The 23,953-nt window shown below is 38.9% G+C and overlaps 1 protein-coding gene and 1 long non-coding RNA gene across 3 annotated transcripts in view; one reads left to right on the top strand and one right to left on the bottom strand.

Annotated features, from left to right (window-relative positions):
* The window catches only part of LOC146763475 (uncharacterized), a 33,892-nt gene extending 23,218 nt beyond the window's left edge, over window positions 1-10,674 (bottom strand). Inside the window, exon 1 of the long non-coding RNA XR_014952218.1 lies at window positions 1,547-10,674. This is a non-coding gene — a long non-coding RNA (uncharacterized LOC146763475). The remainder of the gene's footprint in view (window positions 1-1,546) is intronic.
* On the top strand, window positions 1,808-16,986 carry TSPAN8 (tetraspanin 8). Of its 2 annotated transcripts, XM_021528985.2 has the most exons (8): window positions 1,808-2,150; window positions 7,404-7,463; window positions 7,929-8,051; window positions 8,670-8,744; window positions 8,830-8,937; window positions 10,649-10,786; window positions 14,014-14,097; window positions 16,689-16,986. In XM_021528985.2, the coding sequence occupies exons 1-8, from the start codon at window positions 2,091-2,093 to the stop codon at window positions 16,740-16,742; spliced, it is 702 nt and encodes a 233-aa protein (XP_021384660.1). In that variant the 5' UTR covers window positions 1,808-2,090; the 3' UTR covers window positions 16,743-16,986. The 2 variants fall into 2 exon arrangements, with proteins under 2 accessions (XP_021384660.1, XP_085425932.1); XM_085569806.1 differs by lacking the exons at window positions 14,014-14,097; window positions 16,689-16,986 and adding an exon at window positions 13,060-13,991.
* The last annotated feature ends 6,967 nt before the right edge of the window (window positions 16,987-23,953 follow it).

Below are 23,953 nucleotides of genomic sequence, written 5' to 3'. Positions count from 1 at the left end.
TTACCAGAACTTGCTTGTGGTTATGTTCAATAGGCTTATTAAAAAAAAAACAAACCAAACCAAAACCCTCTAAAAATCCCCAAAACCCTAATCTGTGCCAAGAAACCTCCCCAAAAGCCACCAAAACTGAAACCAAGAAAACAGCAGAAGTTCTAGGCATTTGCACATCAAAGGTCCTTGCACACTGTCCTGTTTTGAAGAGCCAGTGTGAATGCTCATGCTTACTTCCTATATTATTATTTCCTTAGCACTTTTTCCCTCAGACATGTCTGACTGAATGTGTGGGCTAAGCATCTCATAGACAACAGTGCTACAGCTCAAGACTTCCTTAATCAGTATCTGCTCTGTGTGAAGCTTTACAACAGTGTAGTTTTTGGTACATAATGCAATTTCCAAACTCCACTTATAATAAACTTACTTTACTGCAATTGTATGGTCTGATTGCAGATTTATCTTTTCAAATCCTGTATCATCTGTAATTCCCTTACTGCCCTTCATTGTCCTTTTCATACATTTTTATATGACCATTTAAACTTTTCTCATGATTCATCTGTGGCTATGGCATCCCTCCATAAAGACACCCACATTTCTCAATTTACTTCTTTGTGGAGTGTGTTAGATTGAAACCATACTACACAGTTGTTTCTCCCAATCCTTATAAAATCTGTACTTCATGAGTGCAATTACTTTTAGGAACATTCTCAGATTTAGGGTGAATATTTAAAATAAGGTAGTCAGACAGTTGATCCTAGAATTATAACAAAGAGTATTATCCTAGAAAGGAGCACAGGAAGTCAAAGGCAGGTATAGCTCCACTCCTGAAAATGGGAAAGCTAGTTAAGAGAGCAGCTGAAGGGAATTATTTTAAATGTAGAGTACTGATGGGTTTTTTGTGGATCCTACAAAAGCCAGATTCTAAGTTACATATTCTAGTCACCATCTATAGATGCACTATATACTGACACTTCCCTTTTTTTTTCAAATACAGAGATCAGAACTGAGGAACAGGAATTGACATTGAAGACTAAAAACTGGATTTGGGCCAAGTGGACTACATACACTAGTTCAGATTAGTGTTTCCTTAATTTCTCACTCTGTGTTCACTCTCAAAATTAAAACTTCTTTATTTTAATGACAAACTCAAAGAAACCTATGTCTGACCCTTATTCCTACAAGCACTGCTGTATGGGGCTTCTTCGGAAAACAGGCTGATAGAAAAAAACAGCAAAAATATATCTATTTTTGCCTCAGGATTCCTAGTTAGAGGGACACAGAAGAAAACAAACAAGACAAAGCCCAAACCAAATGAAATAGGCTTATTGCCTTGCTTTCTGGAATGAGTCTAGCTCCTATTGCTGAGAGGTATCCTGCACCTAGTGCCAGAACTAGGGTTGCTGTGCTGGGGTATAAACTGCTTCTGGAAACCTGCACAGTAGGACTTTTGTGCAGCACAATGCTCAAGTTTCTGAGGTCCTGACTTGCTTAGGAAGAGGAAAAGGATCTGAAGCAGACACTCGGAGGGAGAAAACGTCAGCAGATTCCTTACCCCTCCTCTCCTGGGATAAGGCAGACTCATCCCTTCATGCTGGTTCAACTTCTGAAGTGGAAGTGTGAACAAAACTGAATGAATGCTGGCAGTAAACTCTAGGCAGTGAAAGAGTAAACCCTGCAACGTAAAGCATTAAGAAATGCAATAATTTCAACTTCCTCTTAAAAGCAGGTCTGTAAAATATTTTTATGCTCACCTCTCAAAACTAACTTCTACTTCCTTATTTACTTTTGAGGCGTAGGAGAAGTCATAGAATTATTAAAGAGACGTACAAATCACAAGACACAGTAAGAACCTGGAGACTTGGTGATAACTACTGGTAGTGCTTCCCTAATGCTTGGTTAATATTTACCTGTGATAAAGAAACTATTTAAGCAACTGCGGATGACTTGGTTGTAACATTTGCTCTCAGGAGCAGAGCACGGTGTATTTGATGCGCTTTGAGAGGTTTTCTGAAGACACAAGAACAACTTTTATATCGAGGTCAAACTCTTAGGAAAGCTTCTTTTGCAGCACTCGTTTTTGTCTCAGCTTGTTGAAAATGGCGGGTGTAAGCAGATGCATGAAGTACTCCATGTTCATCTTCAACTTTTTATTTTGGGTAAGTTAGTGTTTAAACTGTTATTAATGATGTAGGAAATGTGTTCTCCATTATCTGAAAGCTGCAGTTAGAGGAATTGTAAAGAAAATGGAGCATAAGTGGAACCAGAGGATGATTCTAAATCAGGGAGGGGAGAATATATTTAACTTTTGCCCTTCCCTTTGTCTTTTTCCCATCTAAACACCTTTCCCTCTGCATTTAAAAGTAGACAAGCTACAAATCTGTCTCCCTGTTCTTGTGCCCCTCATGTCAGGGGGCATCACTCATCTCAGTCAGAAGATAACAGACTCTCCAATAATAGTGCACAATTATCTTCTTTTATTGCTTCTATTTGTATGCAAGATCCTGAAAATGGAGTTGCAACAGAAAATATGGAAAATTTACTTGAAGTTTTAGCCTCCTAATTGATAAATGGTTTTCATATCCTTCATTGTTGTTCTTTGCTTTACATTTAGTGCATAATTAGTTTCTGATGGTGGGCAGTAAATGTTTCTAAGAATGTATGTGCTGGCAGTACTACCAAGGCCAATACAGCACAGATCAGCAGGCAGGTTTCTGGGTGTTATTTGAACTGTATTTATCTATTTATCACATCTCAGCTGGGTTGCAAGAATTTCAGGTCCTGAAAGCTCTGGAAAGGTTTGAGTTAAAGAACAGCTCTCTCATGGTTCAACCTCACTGTCAGATTTCCTGACCGAGCTTTGTCAGGTTCACCAGGGGTTCACTGAAACCAGAAGTGGAACTACTAGCCATATTATGGGCTTTGCCTCAAGGGATTTTTTTCAAGTGAAAAGGTGATACCATTCAAAAGGGACCACAAACAGTAGCCTTGGAAACCCTGTGGCTAGCCCAAATGCTTTGACTGCTTATGGACCTCCCAAAGAAATTCCTGACAGACCAGTGATGGTTTGGACTGCCTCCCCCAGTTTCTTCATTCAGTTTAATGAAGGCAGATTGAAGATTTTTGACATTTGTGTTGAAGTTTTTATGCAACAGTACTTACAAGAATCCGTAAGTTTCTGAATTTGACTTCCTATTCCTCAGGAAGCTTTTTCCTGATTTTCTGGTTTGACCCCAACCAGCAATCAAGTACCATGCAGACACTCACTCACTCCCCCACCAGCAGGATTGGAGAGAGAATTGAAGGCATAAAAGCTGGAAAATTCTTGACTTGATATATAGACAGTTTAACAGGGAAAGCAAAAGCCATATATGTAAGCAAAGCAAAACAAATAGTTAATTTCCTGCTCCACATGGACAGGCAGGTGTTCAGCCATCTCCATGGGGACAGGGCCTCAATACATGAAGTATTTATTTGTGAACACAAATACCATCACTCCAAATGTCTATCCTCCTTCTGTTTGCCAGCTTTATCTACTGAGCATGATTTCAAATGGTCTGGAACATCCCTTTGGTCAGCTGGGGTCACCTGTCCTGGCTGTGTCTCCTCCGAACCTCCCATGCAGCCTCAGTCTCCTCACCAGAGTAGCAATGTGAAAGGAGAAAGAAAATTTGATGTAGGCCCTGCTCAGCAATAACAAAAACTTCTCTATATAATCAACCCTGTATTCCGCACAAATCCAAAACGCAGCCCTATACCAGCCACTGTGAAGAAAATTATCCCAGTCAAAACCAGCACACCTGTTCACATTCATCTGTGTTTACTGTGAGCTAAAACATGGACTAGCATTAGAGAAGCTCCAAACTACTTCTAGAATAAACATTGGACTAGTGTCCTATGCCTCCAGGGACAGTATGGATTTCCTAGGGAGAAAAAAGGGGTGAGATCCTGGGGGAGTCTTGGAACAAGCATGTGTGAAAAAAACTTCCTATCTTTATACCAAAGTTGAAAAACCCACACTGTGTTCTGAGGAAGAAAATGCTGAGAGCATTCACTGTGCATGTGGACAGGAATGCAGTAGAGTTAATTGTTTTTAGGCAGATGTTTATTTTAGCATGATCAAGATTAGGAAGATCAGATATATGGGCTGACAGAAATAGAATGAAACTGATTTTTTTTATTCTCATTCCTGTCTCTAAGTCATGGAAATCACTAAACTTCAACAGTAAGGTCAAGGGAGCAGAGATGACTTTACAGCCACTCATCCCACAGCTGCTCTCTCTAGTACTCAAGGCAGTTGACAAGTGGAAAATTACTGATACTGGGAAATTAAGGTGACTTTAACCTAAATAGATAAGAATGAGGGTTGTGTATTTACCTGGTGTTCTTTCATTTTACACCCTTTGCAATCTCTGAGGGAGTGTCCTCTCTTAGAAGACTCAGGAATGGTCTCTCTAGCCTTCTGATGATTTTTTCTAAGCAGCTCATGTAGCATCACACTGTGTAAGCCCTGGAACAGTCTAAGATAGCTCTGCAAATTGACTATGGCTTCACTTCATGACATGTGTCTCCTTGGCATCTATATGCCCATGAGCCCCATGCTGGGCTCCAGCACACAAATAGAGTTTTTCATCTTCCCTATTGGTGAAAAACAGCAGACTGATGCATGGTTTTGGAGATCTGTGCATTGGAACTGGGTGCCTATATGGAGTTTCTAAAATTATGAGTTTCTAAAATATGGAGTCCTTATATAAATCCTTGTCAGTTTTGTGCATTAAGCCTAATACGCGTCAGATTTTCTTCTTTCCCTTCTTTGGAGTTTGCAGGATATCCCGTCTCACCTGCTGGCCTCATTGTGTCAACTTCTACTACTCCACATCATGCAAAATTGTAGAATTATCTAATTTTTTCACTGAATACTGATGTCTGATGCCTGTTTAAAGCAACATGGTTAGTGACAAAGCATCTTTGATCTGGTGTTTAATAATAGACTTGCAGGCCCATCTACAAAGTGGCCCCTTCCCTGAACCTTGATGTGAGCATCTGAGTCCCTGAAGCATCATCACAAGCTTAGCAGTTTTGCTGAGCCAGCAGGACCTGTCTAGAGCTGTAATTTCAGGGGTCTCAAGGAAGTATTCCAGTCAAATATTTTCTTTAACAGAAGCAACTTTGTAAAGGTTCCTCCTGATATCCTTGAACTGAATGTTTGAAAAGGGTGTGCCAGTGGAGGAAATTCCCCACAAATTTGGTATTTGTGTGTATGAGAATTTCAGAATCTTAATATACTATTGGTTCAGCACTATGTCAGGCTCATCTGAGGTGATACTGATTTAACCAACGAGGCTGTATTTCTTCCTCATACCATAATTGAAAGCTTGAGAAGGACTAACTAAATTTGAGGGACAGCAGTACTGTTGTTATGGGACTGAGATAAGATTACAGATTCTTCGTCAAGGATTACAGCAAAAATATGATAGCCATCTAATTTTGGGAAAATGGGTGAAGACATTTTCAAAGAAGCTCATTTTATTCCATCAGAAAACACTAGCAGTTCATTAAAAATGAAATTTACTGGAATGAGTTTATTTACTTGAAAATTTATTTTAAGAAAATTTAAGATGGAGTATTGCAGCAAACTTGACATGTTCATCTTGGACTCTTTGGGAACAGACCATTTTTATTGGCTATTACAAAACTTTTCTTTATGTGTTTTTTGTACACTTTGTATATTATGGAAATAACTAGAAAGAAACCATTAAGATTTTACTGAAATTGAGCATTTTTTATCAACCTAAAACAACTCTATTTTAAAAATTAAAATATGTGCACATCTTAGTAGAATTTCAATTTATAAATGATGTTTCTATCTTTATGTCAAGGAAATATTGTAGCATTCCCATTTGATTGATGAGCTCCTGTACATTTAGCTAAATTTGCTTCTACTACTCTGCTGTATTTTAATGGGAGGTCCTGTGTAGCTAAAAAGACTGTGTGACAAACTCTCTTCGGATTTGTAACAATAGATGCTTCAGTGGAAACTTTCACATTAGCAAGCCCAGGTTACTTAATGAATAGCCACATCACAATGCTGCTGAACAAGACTGAAATGTACAGTCATATGATACCATCAGTTTGTAGGCAAATTCAGCAGGATTCAAAAGGTTTCAGTGGGGAGTTGTAGTTAAATTTGAAAACATGTTATAGTTGTCATTGATTGTACAACTTCCTTTTTCATGTTTAAAATATACATATAGGAGCTTTACTTAGAGCAGGAAAATGTGTGGTACCCATGTCTGAGTGATGACCCTATTCCATATTCAATGATCTGCTAAGGTCATTAATGCCTTTGATGCCAGATATTATATGAAAACTTCTGTTGTGAAAATTTTTTAAAGAAAAAATATCTAAACCATGTAAAAAACTCCCCATTTTAATTTCAATAGTTCCAGTCTTCAAGGGAAATTCATAACAACATTTCGGGGCCATTTATGACTGGAGTATTAATGGCAGATAATTATAAATCTGACTAGTCCCTGGTCCTCAGTGATGTCTCTTTCCTTCCAGTCATCTCAGTAGGCACAATCCTTACACCAGAGTAGTCTCTTGGTTACCTATGTGAACAGTTAATAAAGATAAAATTCTGTGTAAGATTCATCAACAACAAGGTTAGGAATAGAGTAGGAATGGTATCTCAATGATCTATGAAATAGGAGCACAACTAGAAATGAAGGAATGTATCTGGACCTGTGATTCATCTTCCCTGACTTCAACATCTTAAGGAAAGTCATGCAGGTCAAGCATTCCTATGTACAAGACCAAGTTGTACTTGTCTGTTTTCTGTAAAATTATAATGGCTGCAATTACTCTAGGCATTCTATGAGACCTGTTCTAAGGATTGGAGATGGCCAGATATTGCTGCTTTTGAAACAGCAAAAAGAATTTATTTAGAACTTTTCCTGTTAGATTTACCATACAGAATGTCTCCAGATATGTGTCCTGAATAAGGCTAGAAACAGCAGATACACAAATATCCCTTATCAAATCTCATGTTTCCATTATTCAAGAAACAACATTCTTTACAGGCACATTTTATACATGCAATAGCAATTTATATTTCTCTCTCATCTGACGGAATTTCTGTGTGCTTCCCAAACACATGTATAAATCATCATGTAAATGCATAGTCCTCTGGGGTGGAAACATCAGGGATTTGGTGCATACCTGAAGATTTAACTACACTTACGAATTTTCCTGGAAATGAATCAATAATCTCTGCTCCAGCAATTCATGTTTCTTTTGCTTTGCCAAACAAATGATTTCAGAAGTTTGGACAGCATATGGTGCAATTTGGATACTGAATGTTAGTAAAAAAGTTGCTGACCTTTCTAACTTGTCTTTATTTTCTCCCACAGGTGTGTGGTTGCATTATTTTAGGAATCTCTATATGGATACGTGTTAGCGGTGCTCAGCAGGTAAGTGCATGCAGTCACTCCAGCACCATGTAAAATGTGGAAACTACTGCATACACATTAATTTCCCATCTTAATTTCCACAAATTTTCTATGTTTTGGTGAGGTGGTTTGTGTGGGTGAAGAGGAATGCATTTTATGACGTTAAGATTAAACATCATGGTGCAGATAGTCAGATAAAATGATTGCTACAAGCAGAGATATGTGATTATGAGAAGTATCTGCTAGTGTTATTATTGTAGTTTCATGCAGATGCACTCAGATTTCTGTTCGAAAATGTGTCTCTCACCTCTAATGAAAAACAATTATGCTTTTGTTAATGATTTTAGTGTTAGAGAGAAAAATGTGGAAGCATGCAACTCATAGACTTTTCCATGTTTTTCCCTATTAGAATAGTTTGGGCGAATCCAGATGCTTTTAGGAGGACCTTCTTGTAGCTGAAAGATTGTTTTTCCTCTTTCTTTTCAGGGGGTAGACAGCAGCATTCTTGCAGGAGTTAATCTACTAATTGCCGTGGGTGCCATCATCATGATCCTTGGGTTCCTCGGGTGTTGCGGCGCTGTAAAGGAGAGCCGGTGCATGCTGATGTTGGTAGGAAAGAAAAGAGTTTGTCTGCCTTTAACAGGCCACAGCTACATATGATGGATAGAGCCCTTGCAAGTAGTATCAAATGAGGATGGGAACCTTTTAATTGAACTAAAAACATGATAATAATCCTGTGTTTTCTTTGCTCACCTTGAGTTTCGGCCCCTTCTGAATTCTGTTGTGGTAAAAATGGTGGTTGGTCTCATCAGCAAGAAGACAGGGTCCAGAGAAACTTGGGCATGACACCAGCTTTTTTTCCATCCAGGCGTCATCAAAGTTCCCTCTATTGGCTTTCACCCATTACCTATCCTATTTAATTTTCTAAATTCCCAGTTGCTCTCTTTGCTGGTCCACCTAGAATGTCTTCCCTGTCCTTCTGCCCAGCTCTCTCTTTTATCATGACACTGTTCTGGTGTGTGCCTTGTTTTGATCACCAGCTGAGCATGGTCTGTCTTGAGCACCACTTCTCTTATAATCAAAGAAGAAATAGTTGGAGCAGCTCTGACTGGAAAATCATTCTACCTACATGCTTATTCAAGCACATGAAAGAGAAATGTTAACTTAAATTCTATCACCTTGATCAAAAGTAATATAATTTTCTACCCCTTTTGATTTTTTTCCCAGTTTTTCATTGCACTGCTTCTGATACTGATTCTTCAGGTCACAGGAGGTGTTTTAGGAGCAGTGTACAAACCTCAGGTACAGTATTATTCTATGTTTTCATTGATGTCTTCAAATAGTTTTGTTTCTTCTCAAAAAATTAGTAATATATTTTACCTTGCAGGTTGAAAAAATTTTTAACTATACCCTAAATGAAAGTGTGCATGCACTGCAAAGTACTACAGGAGAATATAAAGAATATCAGGAAGAGTTCCAGAAGCTGGAGAAAAAGGTAATTAAACAGTAAAAAAATGAAGGGTTTGTTATCTGTCTCATCTTTGGCATCTCTCTTCGCTTCATTTTATGACTACTCTGCTGTAGATTTGAGTTTTGTTCCCTAGGGGTGGGAAAGGGTCTGACTTAAAGGCAAGTTGAAACACCACAGAAGGGATTTTTGTTCCTTTGATAGGACAGGGTCTTCCTGTGATGATTTCTTTGTGCAATAGGGCTGTCTATAAGAGCAATATATATAAGAGCAAGGACACACCATATGCAAGTAAGACTGACAGTTAGCTAAACTCTTTCAGGAGAGGTCTGCACTGCCCTTTCTTACAGCTTTCCTTTCTGAAGGAACATTGATCCTTCACCATATCCCAAATAATAACTCTCCAGTACTTTTAAGGAAAGTTTACCCCAGGGATTAGGAAAACATCAGGAGAGGAGTGTATTTAATTTGGAATATCCTACTGCTATGAAGTCATTAAATACCATGCTTTAATGTGTTAGAAGAGGGAAGAAAATATGATGAGAAGTTTGTTTTTATTGTGTTTGCACTTTTACTGGTGCCTCCATCCTGCAAGACCCCAGATGGTGGATGGTCAGTGTGAGCTTGCTCCTGGGTATCTCACAGAGAATACCCTGGAATCTCATTGATGACATCGACAGCATTCATCCCTTCCCCTCCCACAGGTACCTGGGTCTGTACATTGACATAATGCCTGCTGTTCTGGTTTTTTAGTCCCTAATGGGTGATTACTTTTATAGATTGACTTAATTTTTTATGTTTTTAAAGACTGCCGTATGAAAGAAAACCAAACAAGGAACAATATTTAGGTGTCTTATGTTACTTCCATTTTTCCTTCCCCATTCCATCTCCAGCCTTGTCCTCTGCTTCTGAGACAATTTATTTCTTCTGATATAATAAGCCCTCTGGAGAGATGAGCAAAATGAAAAATCCCATAATTACTGCATTAATTTTTAAATGTAGCAGGATTGCTGTATTATGACCCACAGCCTTTGCTTTTATACAAAATTATGTGAACATTTCCAGCTGCTTTTTAATAGAGGGAGGACCTCAAACGCAAGTTTGCAGCTCTGAGCTTTAGTGGCTTGAATATAATGGAACATGAAGTGGAACTGCACCTGGTCTAGGTTTCACAAACTCCAAATGGAGCCCTGGTCTCCTCAGTCCATGTCTAATTTAAAGAGATAACCATCATTCAAAGAGGTTATTTTTCTAGATTTCAAAGTTGTATGTGCCTGCATTTTACATTTCCAGCTCAGCTTTTCAAGATGTGAAATGTGGATGTCACTGGAGCTGGCAACTTACCTTCTGCAAGTACAAGCTAGAAAAAGAAGGCTTGATTTTTAAAAAATACTATACTAGTGTTCTAGTTTCATTCTGGCACTGATAATTACTAGCTTAATAGTATGTTAATGTTTTTTGAGCATTTTATACTGAAATTCTGGTCTTTTTTCTCCTATCTCTCTTTTTTTTTTTTTTTTTTTAATGCATGCACTTACCTTCTTATAAATGTTATATAAGCAAAGGGTATTTGAGACATACTGATTTGGTATTGAAAATTTGGTATACCAATTTTCACATTGAAAAAAGTGAAATAAAATTTGGTTTTTGTTGTTCCTGTCAGCTCCCTCACCTACTCTCTTTTAATTGAAAATCACATGTTTTTAAACTCTTCTCTGCATTTACTCCTTTCTTGCAGTACCAATGTTGTGGATTGCAGAATGGACCTGAAGACTGGGGAGAAAATTTTGACAAACAAAAAGACATCTGTCAGTGTGAACTAGAGAAGCCATCAGAAGTCTGCATGAACTATAAAAACAGATACATTTATAGAAAAGTGAGAAAAATGTTCATTCTTTCCAAAGAGCCAAGTTTTAACCCAAGGTTATCTCTGGTGACTGGTCTAGTCAGGAGTTCTGTATCTTTCTGAAAAGGCAAAGTTTTGCTTTCTCTTTCTTAGCCAGAATTACCCCCACACCACCTGTTAAGAAATGACTTTTCATAACTCTGCTCCTTCCTCTTCCTGAGATGTCTTCAGTTTAGGCCCTTAGCAATCTGCATGGTTACTGTTGATGAAAATTATTGACTTTGGCGTCAGGATATAACCGTGGGTCAGAGCTGCACACCAGCTACCCTTTGGCTCTTGTTCTTCTCTCAGAAGGCTATGCTCCCATCCAGGCTCATTGTGGAAGTAGATATGTTCACTTAGAGACATTCAAAATGCTAAAGTATATTGAAAATCAAACAATTAAATGCAAGACCTTTGGGGTTTTATAATCCTTTAATAAAAAACCCATACTCACTTTGCAGGATCTGCTGGAAAGAAACCTTACTTACATATTGTGGGATTCATGGCAGAATATTCAAAGAGTGATTTCCTACAACTACAGCCTTTTGAAAATCTTAATTAATGTAATAAGGCAAAGTCTCTGGTGATAGGTGAAAACAAAGCACACTCACAAGAGTACCATCTCATAGACAGTAGAGATCTCAAAGAATCAATTTCATGGTTTGCTTGTCTCCTTATGAGGAAATCTGGATCTATAGATATGAAAAAAGTTAAAAGAAATGCACAAAATAATTGAATAACACAAAGTAATTGAACTTTTAGAAGGCTGGTGGTGCAAATTTTGCCAGTATGCACCTAGCAACAAGCGGATTTTAGCAAATGTCCATTCTGGTTGTATAATTTTCTAATTACACCGCTCCTTAATCAGGTCCTGCCTGAGCAGTAATTTCCTCCCTGTGCAGTCCCACAGAAGCAAATACTATTTTAAAGCAAGGAAACAATCTGGTTAAGTAGAAGATACCAGAACCCAATCTGGAAATAAGATGCATGCAAAGAGGCTGTTTTGGCCACATTTTAATGTCTTTTTGGCCTCAGGCAAGCCCTCAAGGGACACATGAGAAGTCATCTGTGAAATTACTGCAGGTGCAAGATTTTGCTCATATGAACACACAGATTTCATGGTGATGTGAGATGTAGTAGAGACATCCAACTCTTCTGATATGGGAAAAAATATTTGAAATTCAGTGCAGTTATGAGTCAGCTTAACTGAGAGATTTTTAGAAGAACTAGAAGACCCATGTGTTTATTGTGAGAGAGGATATATGGTGAAAGAATACAACTATATTTGGGGGGAAGACAGTTGTAGAGTTGTAACAGTAATATAATTTGGATGTATTTAAGCTGTACTTGGCTTTCCCCCCTGTTTGCAGAAGGAGGATTGTCAGTGCCTAGAGAAGATGTAATCACTGTAAGAACAGATGTATGCAAATATCTAAAAGGAGAGTAGCTCTGCACAGAACTTCAGCTGTAGAATCATAGAATGTGCTGGGCTGGAAAGGACCCATCAGGATCATCAAATCCAATTCCTTGCCCTGCACATAACAGCCCCAAGAATCACATCATGTGCATAAGAGCATTGTCCAAATGCTTTTTGAACTCTGTCAGGTTTGGTGCTGTCACCACTGCCTGGGGAGCCTATTCTAGTGCCCAGACACCCTCTGGGTGAAGAACCTTTTCCTGATATCCAAGCTAAATCACCCCTGACTCAGCTTAATGAGATTTCCTTCAGTGCTTTCACTGTTCATGAGAGTGAAGAAATCAGTATCTACCCCTCTGCTCCCTGTCATTAGGATGTTGAAGACCCAAATGAGGTCTCACCTCAGTTTCTTCTTCTCTAGGTTGAATAGAGCAAGTGTCCTCAGCCACTCTTCATATGGCTTCCTCTAAAGGCCCTTCACACAGCCCTACTTTGGACAATCTCTAGTAGCTTTATATCTTTCATATATTAAGGTGCCCAAAACTGCCCCCAGCACTCAAGGTGAGGCCACACCAGTGCAGAGCACAGTGGGACAATCCAGTCCCTTGCCCAGCTGGTGATGTCCCCTAGGACAGGGTTGGCCCTCCTGGATGCCAGGGCGCTGCTGGCTCATGTTCAACTTGCCATGGAGCAGGACCCCAAGCCCCTTTCTGTTGGGCTACTCTCCAGCCCCTTGTTCCCCAGTCAAACCCCAACATAACCATGGTTGCAAAATCTGGCGGTTGACCTTGTTCATATAATTGGTGATTGCCCATCTCACTGTTGTGTTGATCTCTCTCTCTAGGGCCTCTCTTCCCTCAAGGAAGTCAACAGCTCCTCCTAGTTTAGTGTTGTTGGCAAACGTCCTTACTATTCCTTCGAGTCCTGCATTCAAATTGTTGAGGAACATGTTGAAGAGAATTGGACTGCAGATGGAGCCCTGCAGAATCCCACTACTAACCAGACTCCAGACTGATGTTACCTCACTTATTATAAGTGTGCTGACCCATGAGCGAGTTGCTCACCTATGGCATAACATGGCTGTATGCTGGACATTTTGTCCAGAAGGATACTGTGAGAGACATCGCCAAAATCTTTGCTGAAGTCCAAAAGGTTTACATCTACTGGCTTTCCAAGATCAGTTAGGTGGGCTACTCTGTCATAGAAGGAATCAATTTCAACAAGCAGGACTTTCCCCTCATGAAGCCATACTGATTATTCTCTTCCTTCCAGCCCCATCCAAGCACCATCAAACACATGACAAAATTAATTTTGAAGCTAGGTTTTATAACCAAATATTTTTAGTTAATGCCAAGTGTAATAATAAACCTTGAAGTCTCAAATCCAAAGATTAGATTGGTGGGAAACAAGCTCCCTTTCAGACCTGGTCATGGCTGGCTGCATTGACTCTTTCCTAGTAGCAAATAATTACCAAATGAAAGTAAGAACAAACACTTCTTTCCGTGTTAATGCAAACATTAGGCATTACAGCTGTATGTCTTCCTTTAAAATAGTAACCTTTCATGGTCAGCTACTAAATCTTCATACTTGGAAAGGCAAAGGTTTCTGCAGAGAATAAGGTACACATAGTTGTGTGTTTTGTGTTCATTAGCAACAAGCCAGAGTAAATTTAAATAGCCTTTTTTTAGCACAGAGCTAAAGAGGAGAGAGTTTGAGAGTTATTTTAGAAGATGCATTCTTATATAACCATAAGATAATATTGCTTACCTATAATTAATAATTTTGTTTTCTTTTTCAGTCTTGTGGAGAACTGATTATGCAACAAATTAAAAACCATCTGGTCATAATTATGGGGATCGCCTTTGGACTGGCTGTTGTTGAGGTACCACTGTACACTGTTAAAATACTTAGTAGCTGACAAGCAGTATGTTCTACTTGGAAATACATTGGGAATGGGATTAAAACACATGGCTTGCTCAATTAATAGACAAGGGAAAACCACCTCTCACCTTAGCTATAACATTACTGTTATTCATATAAACATATTTCATTAAAGTATATGGTTGTTGAGCTGCAAACTTCAGGTGAGATCAGACCACCCTGCTGCTCATATAAGTATATCACATAGGATATTTCCTTCAAAAAAATTGCCAGTTCTGAAGCCAGGCTGTGCCTTGACACTGAGCCCTGTGTACAGAGATGTGTGCGAATACACAGTGTTGGGAGACATGAGGCAGAACAGCCAGATTTTCCTCTTCTTTCTCATCTTTTCTTGAGGAAAAATTAATCTCCTAAGAAAATCTAGCCTCTAGCGTACATAATTTTATCATTAATAAATTTTGGTACAAAATTATAATTCTGATGCATTAAAATTTTACGCCTCAAGATGACGCATTAATGTGTCTGAGTGCACGTGTGATGCTCCATATATTCCTGTGTATAGAAAAACACAGAGTATGTGGACTGTTTCTTTCAATTTCCTCACCATACACTGAAGAATAACATGCAAGATTTTCTCTGAAGAGAGGAGGAAAATAACTGAGGCTATCCAGTCAGTCACTTGATTTTGATTTGAATAAGAGAAAATTATAAAGAAACAGGGGATTTCATCATGATGCTTTCTTCAGTCTTTTTTTTTTTCTTTTCACTCTTTCTCCTTGGTTTTCCTCGACCGTCACTCTCCACCAGTGGATGTTTGAGGGAAAAACAGAACTGAAAAAGATTGCTGTGAAAAGTTCAGTCTATTACTCAAAGCAAAAGCTTCTTAACATCATTGGCAGAGGATTTCTCCTCATGGTAGAAGAGTGGGAAAGAGCCCCAACTCAAAACTGTGTTTCTAGGAAAACAGTAGTAAGTGGGGAAGAATTATGTATCTGCAACACTGGAAGAGGACAGGCCACCAACTTCTTACTCAGCACAGGCTTTCTGGTATTTAAAGGGCTATATGTGGGTGGTCAGGTCTCTCACCCATATGTTTACTTTGAAGGAAAAATACGTGAAATACACTGATATTAGATGGCCTTAAAATATAATTTAAGTGTAAAATTGCATCTGTATCCCTAAAGCAAATTATAAGTCACTTTGCTCTAGTTACTGCAGCTATGTGAGTTGTAGCCTTTTAGTTCATTGGCCATCATTCTTTCCTGTTCTCCAGCTGGCATTTTCTGTGCTGGCTGCCTCTCTCAGTCATAAAAGGATTAGAAAACAACATGAATAAACAATATGAGACTCAGCACAAATTGTCAGATGGCAATTTACACTTGATAAACATTTAGCGTTTCCACATTAGCTCAAGCAATTGCAAATCAAAGGCCACTTGCTTAACCACCTCTCTGCTCTAGGAAATCCCAGTTAAAAAAAGGTGCTTTTCCCCCCTCTGCTTCATTATGCCAATTGTGAACTGTTACTGCTTTCAGCTCATCCTTCTAGTGAAAATTATACAGATAAGAAGGGTCCACAGCTCATCCTTCTAGTGAAAATTATACAGATAAGAAGGGCCCAATTTCATTTGGATGCAAGTGAAAATGTGGACATGGTATGTCAGGGAAGCCTTGTCAGTTTACTCCAGGTGTGGGTCCATCCCTTTGTCTTAGCTGTATCTCTGTGCTATATATGCTCCTCTCTATCTCTTCCTTAAGTAAATAAAGTATGTCAGTGTTCCTGGTTTCAAAGGTGTTGGGCGCTTTCCATTTTTGTGGAGCACCTTCACAGACTGGTTAACTTTAAATTCTGAAGGAAGCTTTCTGATCTATCTCACCAGCTGTCTGCCAAGAGTCATGGAATTGTACACAGTAATTCCCAATACAGAAGGTGACTCTACTGAATTTTCTATTTCTTGTAACAGCTTCTTCAGTGAACTCACTATTGTTTCTATCCTAAGTGCATTACTGATAAATATAAAATATTTGTTGCATGATCATTTGCAACTCAAAACAGTGAGGTAGGTTTATAGATGTATACCTGTATACAGTATACAGATGTATATGTATACCTGTATACATACACTTCACACATATGTTTACACAGAAGAGAGTGATAGTGGAAAATAAGAGAGATTCGAAAGGGAGACAATCCTTAGAATACACAGTGAACATTCCTCTAAGTTTATCAGAAAATAAAATGCTCAATTTTTGTACAAATTTCTTTAACTTCTCTGTAATTGCTGTTTCACTACAGCTAACAACTGCATTTTAAACACATAGAGCTACAGGGGTTCTCATGCACAAAGGCAATCCATCTTTTAAACAAATGTAACTTCTCCATGGTATCTGCAGTCTTACCTGTGGTATATACTGACTTCATTAAAATGTCTGTATTCTGTAAGAGGCACATTGGAAAAAGTCTTCATCATAGCAGATTTATCCTGCATGTAAATCCAAGATATTTGCGAACAAAATATTCCCATTGCGTATCAGTTTTATCCTGGGATTTCCAGAATTGCCAAGTAATACCAGAAATATCTTTGTTTTCCAGATTCTTGGTTTGGTGTTTTCTATGACCCTCTACTGCCAGATTGGGAGAAAATGAAACTGTGAAAATGTCAGAAAGATGTCACCAGTCAAATAAAGATCTTTCTAGAAAGAGAGATAGAGATTTGGCTGGCCACATTCAGATAAATATATGCATGTCCCAGGCAGCTGTTCTGATGAAAATGGCAGCTCTTGTGTTCATGGATGCTTGACAACTTGCAAAACGACCTCTTTATATTTCATAAGATTTAATGATGTGAATATGATTTTTTATTTGCAATAAACATCTTTGTTTATGTTTCTGAGGTGTTTATTTTGTCCGAAGATAGCAATTATGTCATGTTGAGGGTGAGTTCACCATGTGGTGTGCCCTCATGAGTGTTAAACCACCCACAGCAGAGTCACCATAAACAGCTGCAAACCATCATGCAGAGGATGACTGCTCCAGGGAACTCGGGTCCCTGGTTAGCTCTGCTTGTGGAGGAGGATGTTTTCATTATGAGAATTGTGAGTCAGGGTTTTGTTACCTGTGGAAAGGGCAGCTAACTTGCAAGCAAGTAGGAAAGCCATGTTTCCTTTCAGGGATGTTTAAATCAGGGATATTTTATCTTGGCAGCTGAGATGGTTGCTCTTGGGCCCAAATGATGCTTAGGCTGTGTAAATGAGATGGATTTAATGATGCTTTGATGTTGCAAATAAGCATCAATGGTGAAATCCAAGTCCATGTGGAGGCAAGGTGTACACAGAAGTCATGCAGGTAAGCTTAGCCCAGAGTAACTAAGGCAAGTGGAAGGACAAACACAGGGCATGGCTGGCTGCACAGCAGCAGCCATATAAAGCCTGCCTGCCTTTGGACTGACCAGTGCATGCAGGTGTTTGGGCCCTGAGGTACTGACAGCATTGATGGTCCCTGCCCAGCCATCCCGGTTTCCCTTCACACTCCCATGACGAGGACACCACATCAGCCTCCTGGGCCAGTTGGTCCCTGCCCCACCAATGTCACAGTAGGGCTGGTCTCCAGCTCCCCTGCCTGGTCATGGAGTCCCACCAAGCTGGACCTCCCCATGTGTCCTCCTGTGGCCTCAGTCCATGCCCAGGAAGAGTGTGATGCTAGGGGCTGGGGCTGCCCTGGTGCCCTGCCCTGCCCCACTCCTGACTGGGTCAGGCTTTGCCTTGCCACCCCAGCAGAACCACAGGTGGTCCCAAACCCTGTGGATCTGCTGGCCTAGGTTGCCTTCTAACAGAAATGGCATTGGGGACAAGTTTTTTAAGGTATGAGGTTGTCTAATGATGCCCACAAGGACTGGCTGAGGTTTTTCACAGCAGGCTGATGGCCTCCCTGCTGTATGTTGGAATTAGCTGATTTATCCAGCCCTGCTGGACCCTCATCTCCATTACAGGAGCAACTTTAAACACCTCTCACAGCTGCTCTTAAGAGAAAACCACATATCATGCTCCTTTTTTGAGGGCACCCCTTGGGTGCCCTTGACTGTCTCGAAGCACACCCTGACTGCTCCCATCTTGACAAAGCAATGCAAACTTGCTTACAAATGCATTAAAAACTTCCTCTGAGCAGAGACCCTTGTCCATGTCTTATTCCAGCAGAACTGGATTAAGGTAAAATTAATCTGCAGCAACGAGGTTTTTTTTTTAAAACTCAACCAGAGGAAGTTTCTGTCCCATCCCCCATCCTTCCCTAGCACTCAGACCATTGGGCCAAGCAGTGATCCTGCTTTCAGTAATACATGTGTCTCCCAGGAAAGTCATCTAGCTACCAGACAGTTCTGGCATTTGTCCTTCCCTCTGCTGAATCTCAGAAGCTGTGCCAGAAGAATTCAAACTTTGTTGGACCAGAGAAGAACCATGACTCCATAACCCAGCTGTATGAACTGGAAAAAGAAATGCTGGCTTCTAGTTCCTCCTTCTCCCAAGAGTGTTTTTTTTTTTCTGTGCAAATCTTATCCATGTTCTGAAGTCCTGGGAGCTGAGCCTGAATCATCCAGATCATGATATGGCAGCTGGAGTCCTGGATTATCACTACAGAAAAATATTGAAAATATAAGGGCAACATGCAAAGATAATTGCACCTTCTTCTTCTTCCTCCTCTTTCCCATTAGAAGGACTGCTCTCCTGCTTGAATGAAGGACCAGAGGTACTCTCATAGAGAGGGGTCTTAGAGCTGTGGATGCCTAATGGATGGACATGATGGAAAAATTATAGCTCATCCTTGCTGCCAGGAGGAGTCAACTTCAGGAATCTGTAAACTTGAGTATTACTGGCATGAATTTGCAATGAGCATTGAGATGAGACTGACAATGTATACTGGCTCAGACACCAGTCTGGTCCTGTTTGCTGCTCTGGGGATTCAGATGTGTAAAACCAAGCTGTAATACATGTAAATTTTGATTGTATATTGCCCGGTTTTGGATATAATCCTCAAAATAATCTTTGCTTGCATAATAATAATGATGTATGATACATTAGACTTTTTGTTAAAACAGTTAAAACTGTTGATATTAAAACCAGCATCAAAATGTTGCCTTCAGGGAGGAACTTTGACACCGGAATTTTATCTGGAGCTAAGGTGAGCAGTTACTCTGTTTATTTATGCAATTTGTCTCTATTATGTAAAGCTCTAAGGAATAAAAGTAAAGCATATGATTATATGCTACCATGACTGTTTAAATGGGATTGAGCCAATGAAGCAAGTCAGAATACTATCGGCTTGCTGGTGGAGTGGGTTTGCCACTAAAACATGCCCATTGCCTTTGATGTTGCAAAACTTACTTTCTTCTAATGTTCTATCGCCTCCTGAAGTTTTCTTCTTCCTTTTTTCAATGGAAGCAGCAAAATGCTCAGCATAAAACAAAAAGAAGTCTGTCTGGGTAAGATTCATCTGGCCATTCACAAAACAACAGATTATAAACTCATATAATAGAATTATGAAATGGTTTGGATTGGAAGGTACCTTTAAAGACCATCTTTAAAGTCCACCCCCATTGCCATATCTGAGCTATTAGTTTGAACTCTCCCTATAATCAATGAGGAAAAAAAACACATCTAGGATTTGAGCCATCTCATTCTAAAATAGATGTCCAAAGAGGTGAGAAGAGTGATTTTCATTGCAAATAGGTGAAATTGAAGTCAATGAATCCCACTCCACAATATGGAACTTGCTGAAAACATTAGAAGCACTGATCAGACAGGAAAGAGAATTAATATGAATGTGCACTGATTATTCATTGATGCATTGACACTTTTGCTCAGTCATAATCCAGCCTGCTAGGAAATGAGCCCTGCCTACTCTCTAGGCTGGTAGGATAAGATTCATCTGGTGTGTGCAATGTTGTAACAGAGATCCCAGCACCATTCCTTCATGAAGTCCCCTCTGTATTCTTATCTAAGAACATTTATAGTTAGCTGTTGACTCAAAATAACAATGGGACATTTTCTGAGCCCACAAACGCTTTTTAATCCTGATGTCTGGAATTGCTGAAATGGAATTTGACAATAAATCCTTGACAGAAAAATAAATTTGTAAGGGTTTTCTTTTGTGGGGTGTTGGGGTAGGTTATTTTTGGTTTTTCACAACCATCTAATGGAAGGTTATGTTCATCTCAGTGTTACCCAATAAAATCAAACATATAGAGGAAAGACACATGTCCAAGACCTTAGTTCTTTAAAATATCAAAGGGAGAAAAAGCATTTATCATTATAGTTTTAAATGGTATAAATAAGGAGTGGTAAGAACAAAGACAGTGTATCCCTGCCTTTGACAATGGAGCTAAATTCCACCTTAAAACCAAGTCTATTTAAAACACACTGGTGGTTTATCATGTCAAAACCAAACATCTATTTAATGGCAATGGATAAGACATCACACATGGGCCAAGAGTTCTTCAAAGAAGAATTTTTTACATCATTTAAGGGATTTGGGGGAGGGGGTGAACGTATTTTTCTCAGAAAGGATTGTATTTGTGGGGAAATGCAGCCCAAAAAGAAAAAAGTTATAATTTATGACAAAATATGAGTCAGTAAAGCAATGTCAGAGACAATGACGGGAACATTATTAAGCCTTTTTTGTTATTGGAAACCAAAAATAAGGAAGAGAAAGACAGAGGCAGATTGAGAAAAAGAAATATGATGTTTAAAAAATAGAAGAAGAATGAAGCAAAACAGGACAGGTCAATTTGAAAGAACAAAAAAATTAAATATAATCAAGATCCAAGAATTTGCTGCACTCAACTTAGCATGAGGAGAATTTGGCCCCAGTCCACCTTTGTGTCCTGGATGCCATGTTGAAAGCCAATTCAACCTGTTTTTAAATCAGTGCCAAATCTGCCCCAAATCTATCTGACTATCCAGGCCTCTGAGAAGCTGGGCCTCATCAGAGCATAGCTGGTAGCCAAAAGGTACACCAAGAGACAGCTGTGGTAGTTGTATGTCCTCTGGGCATGCCTGGAGAATGAAACTGAGGAGGTGAAACAGCTAACTTTCCTTCTGGAAAGGACACCATGGATCTGGCCGAAGCATTTTTGGAGACATGATTAAATGAGGCAGCAGGGTTTATTTTAAAATTAAGACAGAGGGTTATCAGTTTAAGTTTTGAAATAGGATTGGAACCACAAAATCTGTCCTAACTGCTTAGCCCAAAGTTTTTGGGCGCGGGAGAAATTCAGCTGATTTAGATTGGATTCAGCCCTCCTCAGCTGAGGGGATGTTTGACTTTGGGTTGTTTGGGGAGGTCAGTTAGAGAGCAAACACCTAATATCACTCCAGGATAGAATCAAAACCTACCCTTGCAAAGATTGAGGCTGAAGAATCTGCCTGGACAATTTTTTTTTTTTTTTTTTTTTTTTTTTTTTTTTGTGCAGTGGTTTGGCTTAAATTCCCTTTTGTTCTTTTCAAGTTTTCAAATTCCCTTTTGTTCTTTTTTGAGCTGAAAGTTGAGCCCTTGATGTGTTTTGCAAAATGCTCAACCTGCTTGGGTTTCTTGGGGAGATAAAAGGGTGATGTCATTCAACACTTGATAAGGCTGAATCCTTTATCTATTTGAACTTGGACACTGGGGAGGAATGGGAAAATCATTCCTCTTCCTTTCTGTCTAAAATCCACTTACAATTTTTTTTTCCTCTTTGTAGAGAAATACAAGTCTCCACTCACTCCTAGACTTTATAACATTTGCTGAGCAGTCCAGAACTCTTTAAAAGACAGGAAATAGAGACATAGAAAAGGCATGGAGGAATAAAAGGCAAAAGAGGTCCTTGTGCATTAAGAGCTATAAGAGACAGAAGAGACTCTTCTTTCCTAATGTGTGACGAGCTCAAATTCAGCTAATATAAGTCATTAGAGAGACTCCAGTTTCTTCATCTGCATTAACCTGTGAAAGACTGGAAAAGACTGTTTGCCCTATTTTTTCATGAAAATTAAAGTAAACTGTGTTAATGGACTTACACACTCAAAGCTATGGAAGAAACTGGTTAAAACAACCCAACAAAAACTGTGGACAAACACAAGGGCACTCTCAGACAACTTCATAAAACAATTTCAAGGTATTTCAGTACACCAGCCCTTTATACTGAAAGTCTGTGACCTTGCTAACATAAGAAGATGAATTAGTGGTTTACAGAGGTTGCAGTAAAAGGTCCAAAGTGTCAGTATACTGTTTCACATCTGCTATTAAGTGAACATAATGTGTTTCTAAACTATTTGAAACTGCTTTTATGTTGTTTGTTATCTAAAAGATTTGTCAGATCAGCTGATATATGAATATTGACTATTTCACTGCTGTATTGCATTTTCTTCCTAAAGTTTCAGCTGAATATATACCTTTGCTTTAATAAAAATGTTTTCTATACCCTATTTCATTATACTAATGAGTTAAAGTAGCAGCAACTCTCTGAAATATGGAGTCTATCATTATTCAACCTGACATTAAGTTTTTCGCTATTACAGTTAATGCAGACCAGGGAGGATCTTTTGCAGATTTGATTTGTTAGGGAAAAGAAAGAATTTAAATTACTTTCTATTGTCTCTGTTAAAAAACTGTCTTTTAGAATGTACTTAATTTTGTCTAAAAAAAATTGGTTTGATCAATGGTTTTCCTTCAAAACCATTGATAACATAGCTTAGTCAAAGCTTATTATCTCTATCATTAGAAGTATTAAGAATAACAAATAGTATAGAATTAAGAATAGTATTAAGAAGTATTAAGAATAACAAATATTAGGAAGTGGAGCCATGCAAATGAATGTGTCATGTTCATTGGGGCCTCCATTATTTACTTCTGTTTCCTTCTTGGATGAGTGTCTACTGCAAAGACTGTTGAGATCCTTTAGAACAGAATTAAAATAGACTCTTTCAAGAAAAGCCAGTGACTGAGGAAGCTGGTTACTAGAAGGTGTAGAGTAATGGTGTGAACAGGAATAGAAATGGATATACCAAAGCAATATACCAGCACTGCATTGATGTGTTGGAAGGGAATTACAATCACTTCTCCCATTGCCACTTCTCCATTCCCATAGGAATGGAGTTGGGAGCACACTGCCTTGGTATTTTGACTATTGTACTTTTGAACATGTTTATAGACAGTCAAACAGATGGGTGAAGAGTAAGGATCATGTGAAAACAAGGCTCAAAAGATCAGAAACAAAAGTGAATGATAACAACAATAGCTGAAAGGCGCAGGTGAGACAAAAAGCTGAGCTAGTTTGGATAAGAAGGAATGGCCTCATGTTGTGCCTGAGGCCATTTAGATTGGATATTAGGAAACATTAACTGTGAATTTTAGTCACCTTCAATATTGAAGGTCTGAATGAGAAATTTCCTAATGTGCTTGAAAATGGACTAAGTGACCTTTCAAACTAAGTTTTAGCCTATCAGCCATCAGAAAGGGTTGTCAAGCAACAAGAATCTTTCCAGGGAAGTGGCTGAGTCATCATCCCTGAAGATATTTAAAAGATGAGTAGGCTCAAGGACGATTTTTAGTGATGGACTTGGCAGTATTGGGTTTATCACTGGACTCAATGATCTTAAACATATTTTCCAACCTAAATTATTTTATGATTTTTTTAAATTCTGTGATTTTATAACATACTTAATTGCAACTGGGAGAGGAATTCAGGGAGCCAGAATGTGTATTACATGAGCTGGAGTGCAATAGGAGTGAGTGACAAGTTTACAACTCAATCCTGATTGGAAGTGCAATGGATCCCTGCAGCATCTTGCAAACTGATCATGGACTGGGATGTTTGTCAGCACAAATGAGAA

Source organism: Lonchura striata, chromosome 1A (assembly GCF_050655825.1).
Source record: "Lonchura striata isolate lonStrDom1 chromosome 1A, ASM5065582v1, whole genome shotgun sequence".
In the NCBI taxonomy this organism is placed as follows: domain Eukaryota; kingdom Metazoa; phylum Chordata; class Aves; order Passeriformes; family Estrildidae; genus Lonchura; species Lonchura striata.
This window is presented reverse-complemented; position numbering and strand designations above follow the sequence as displayed.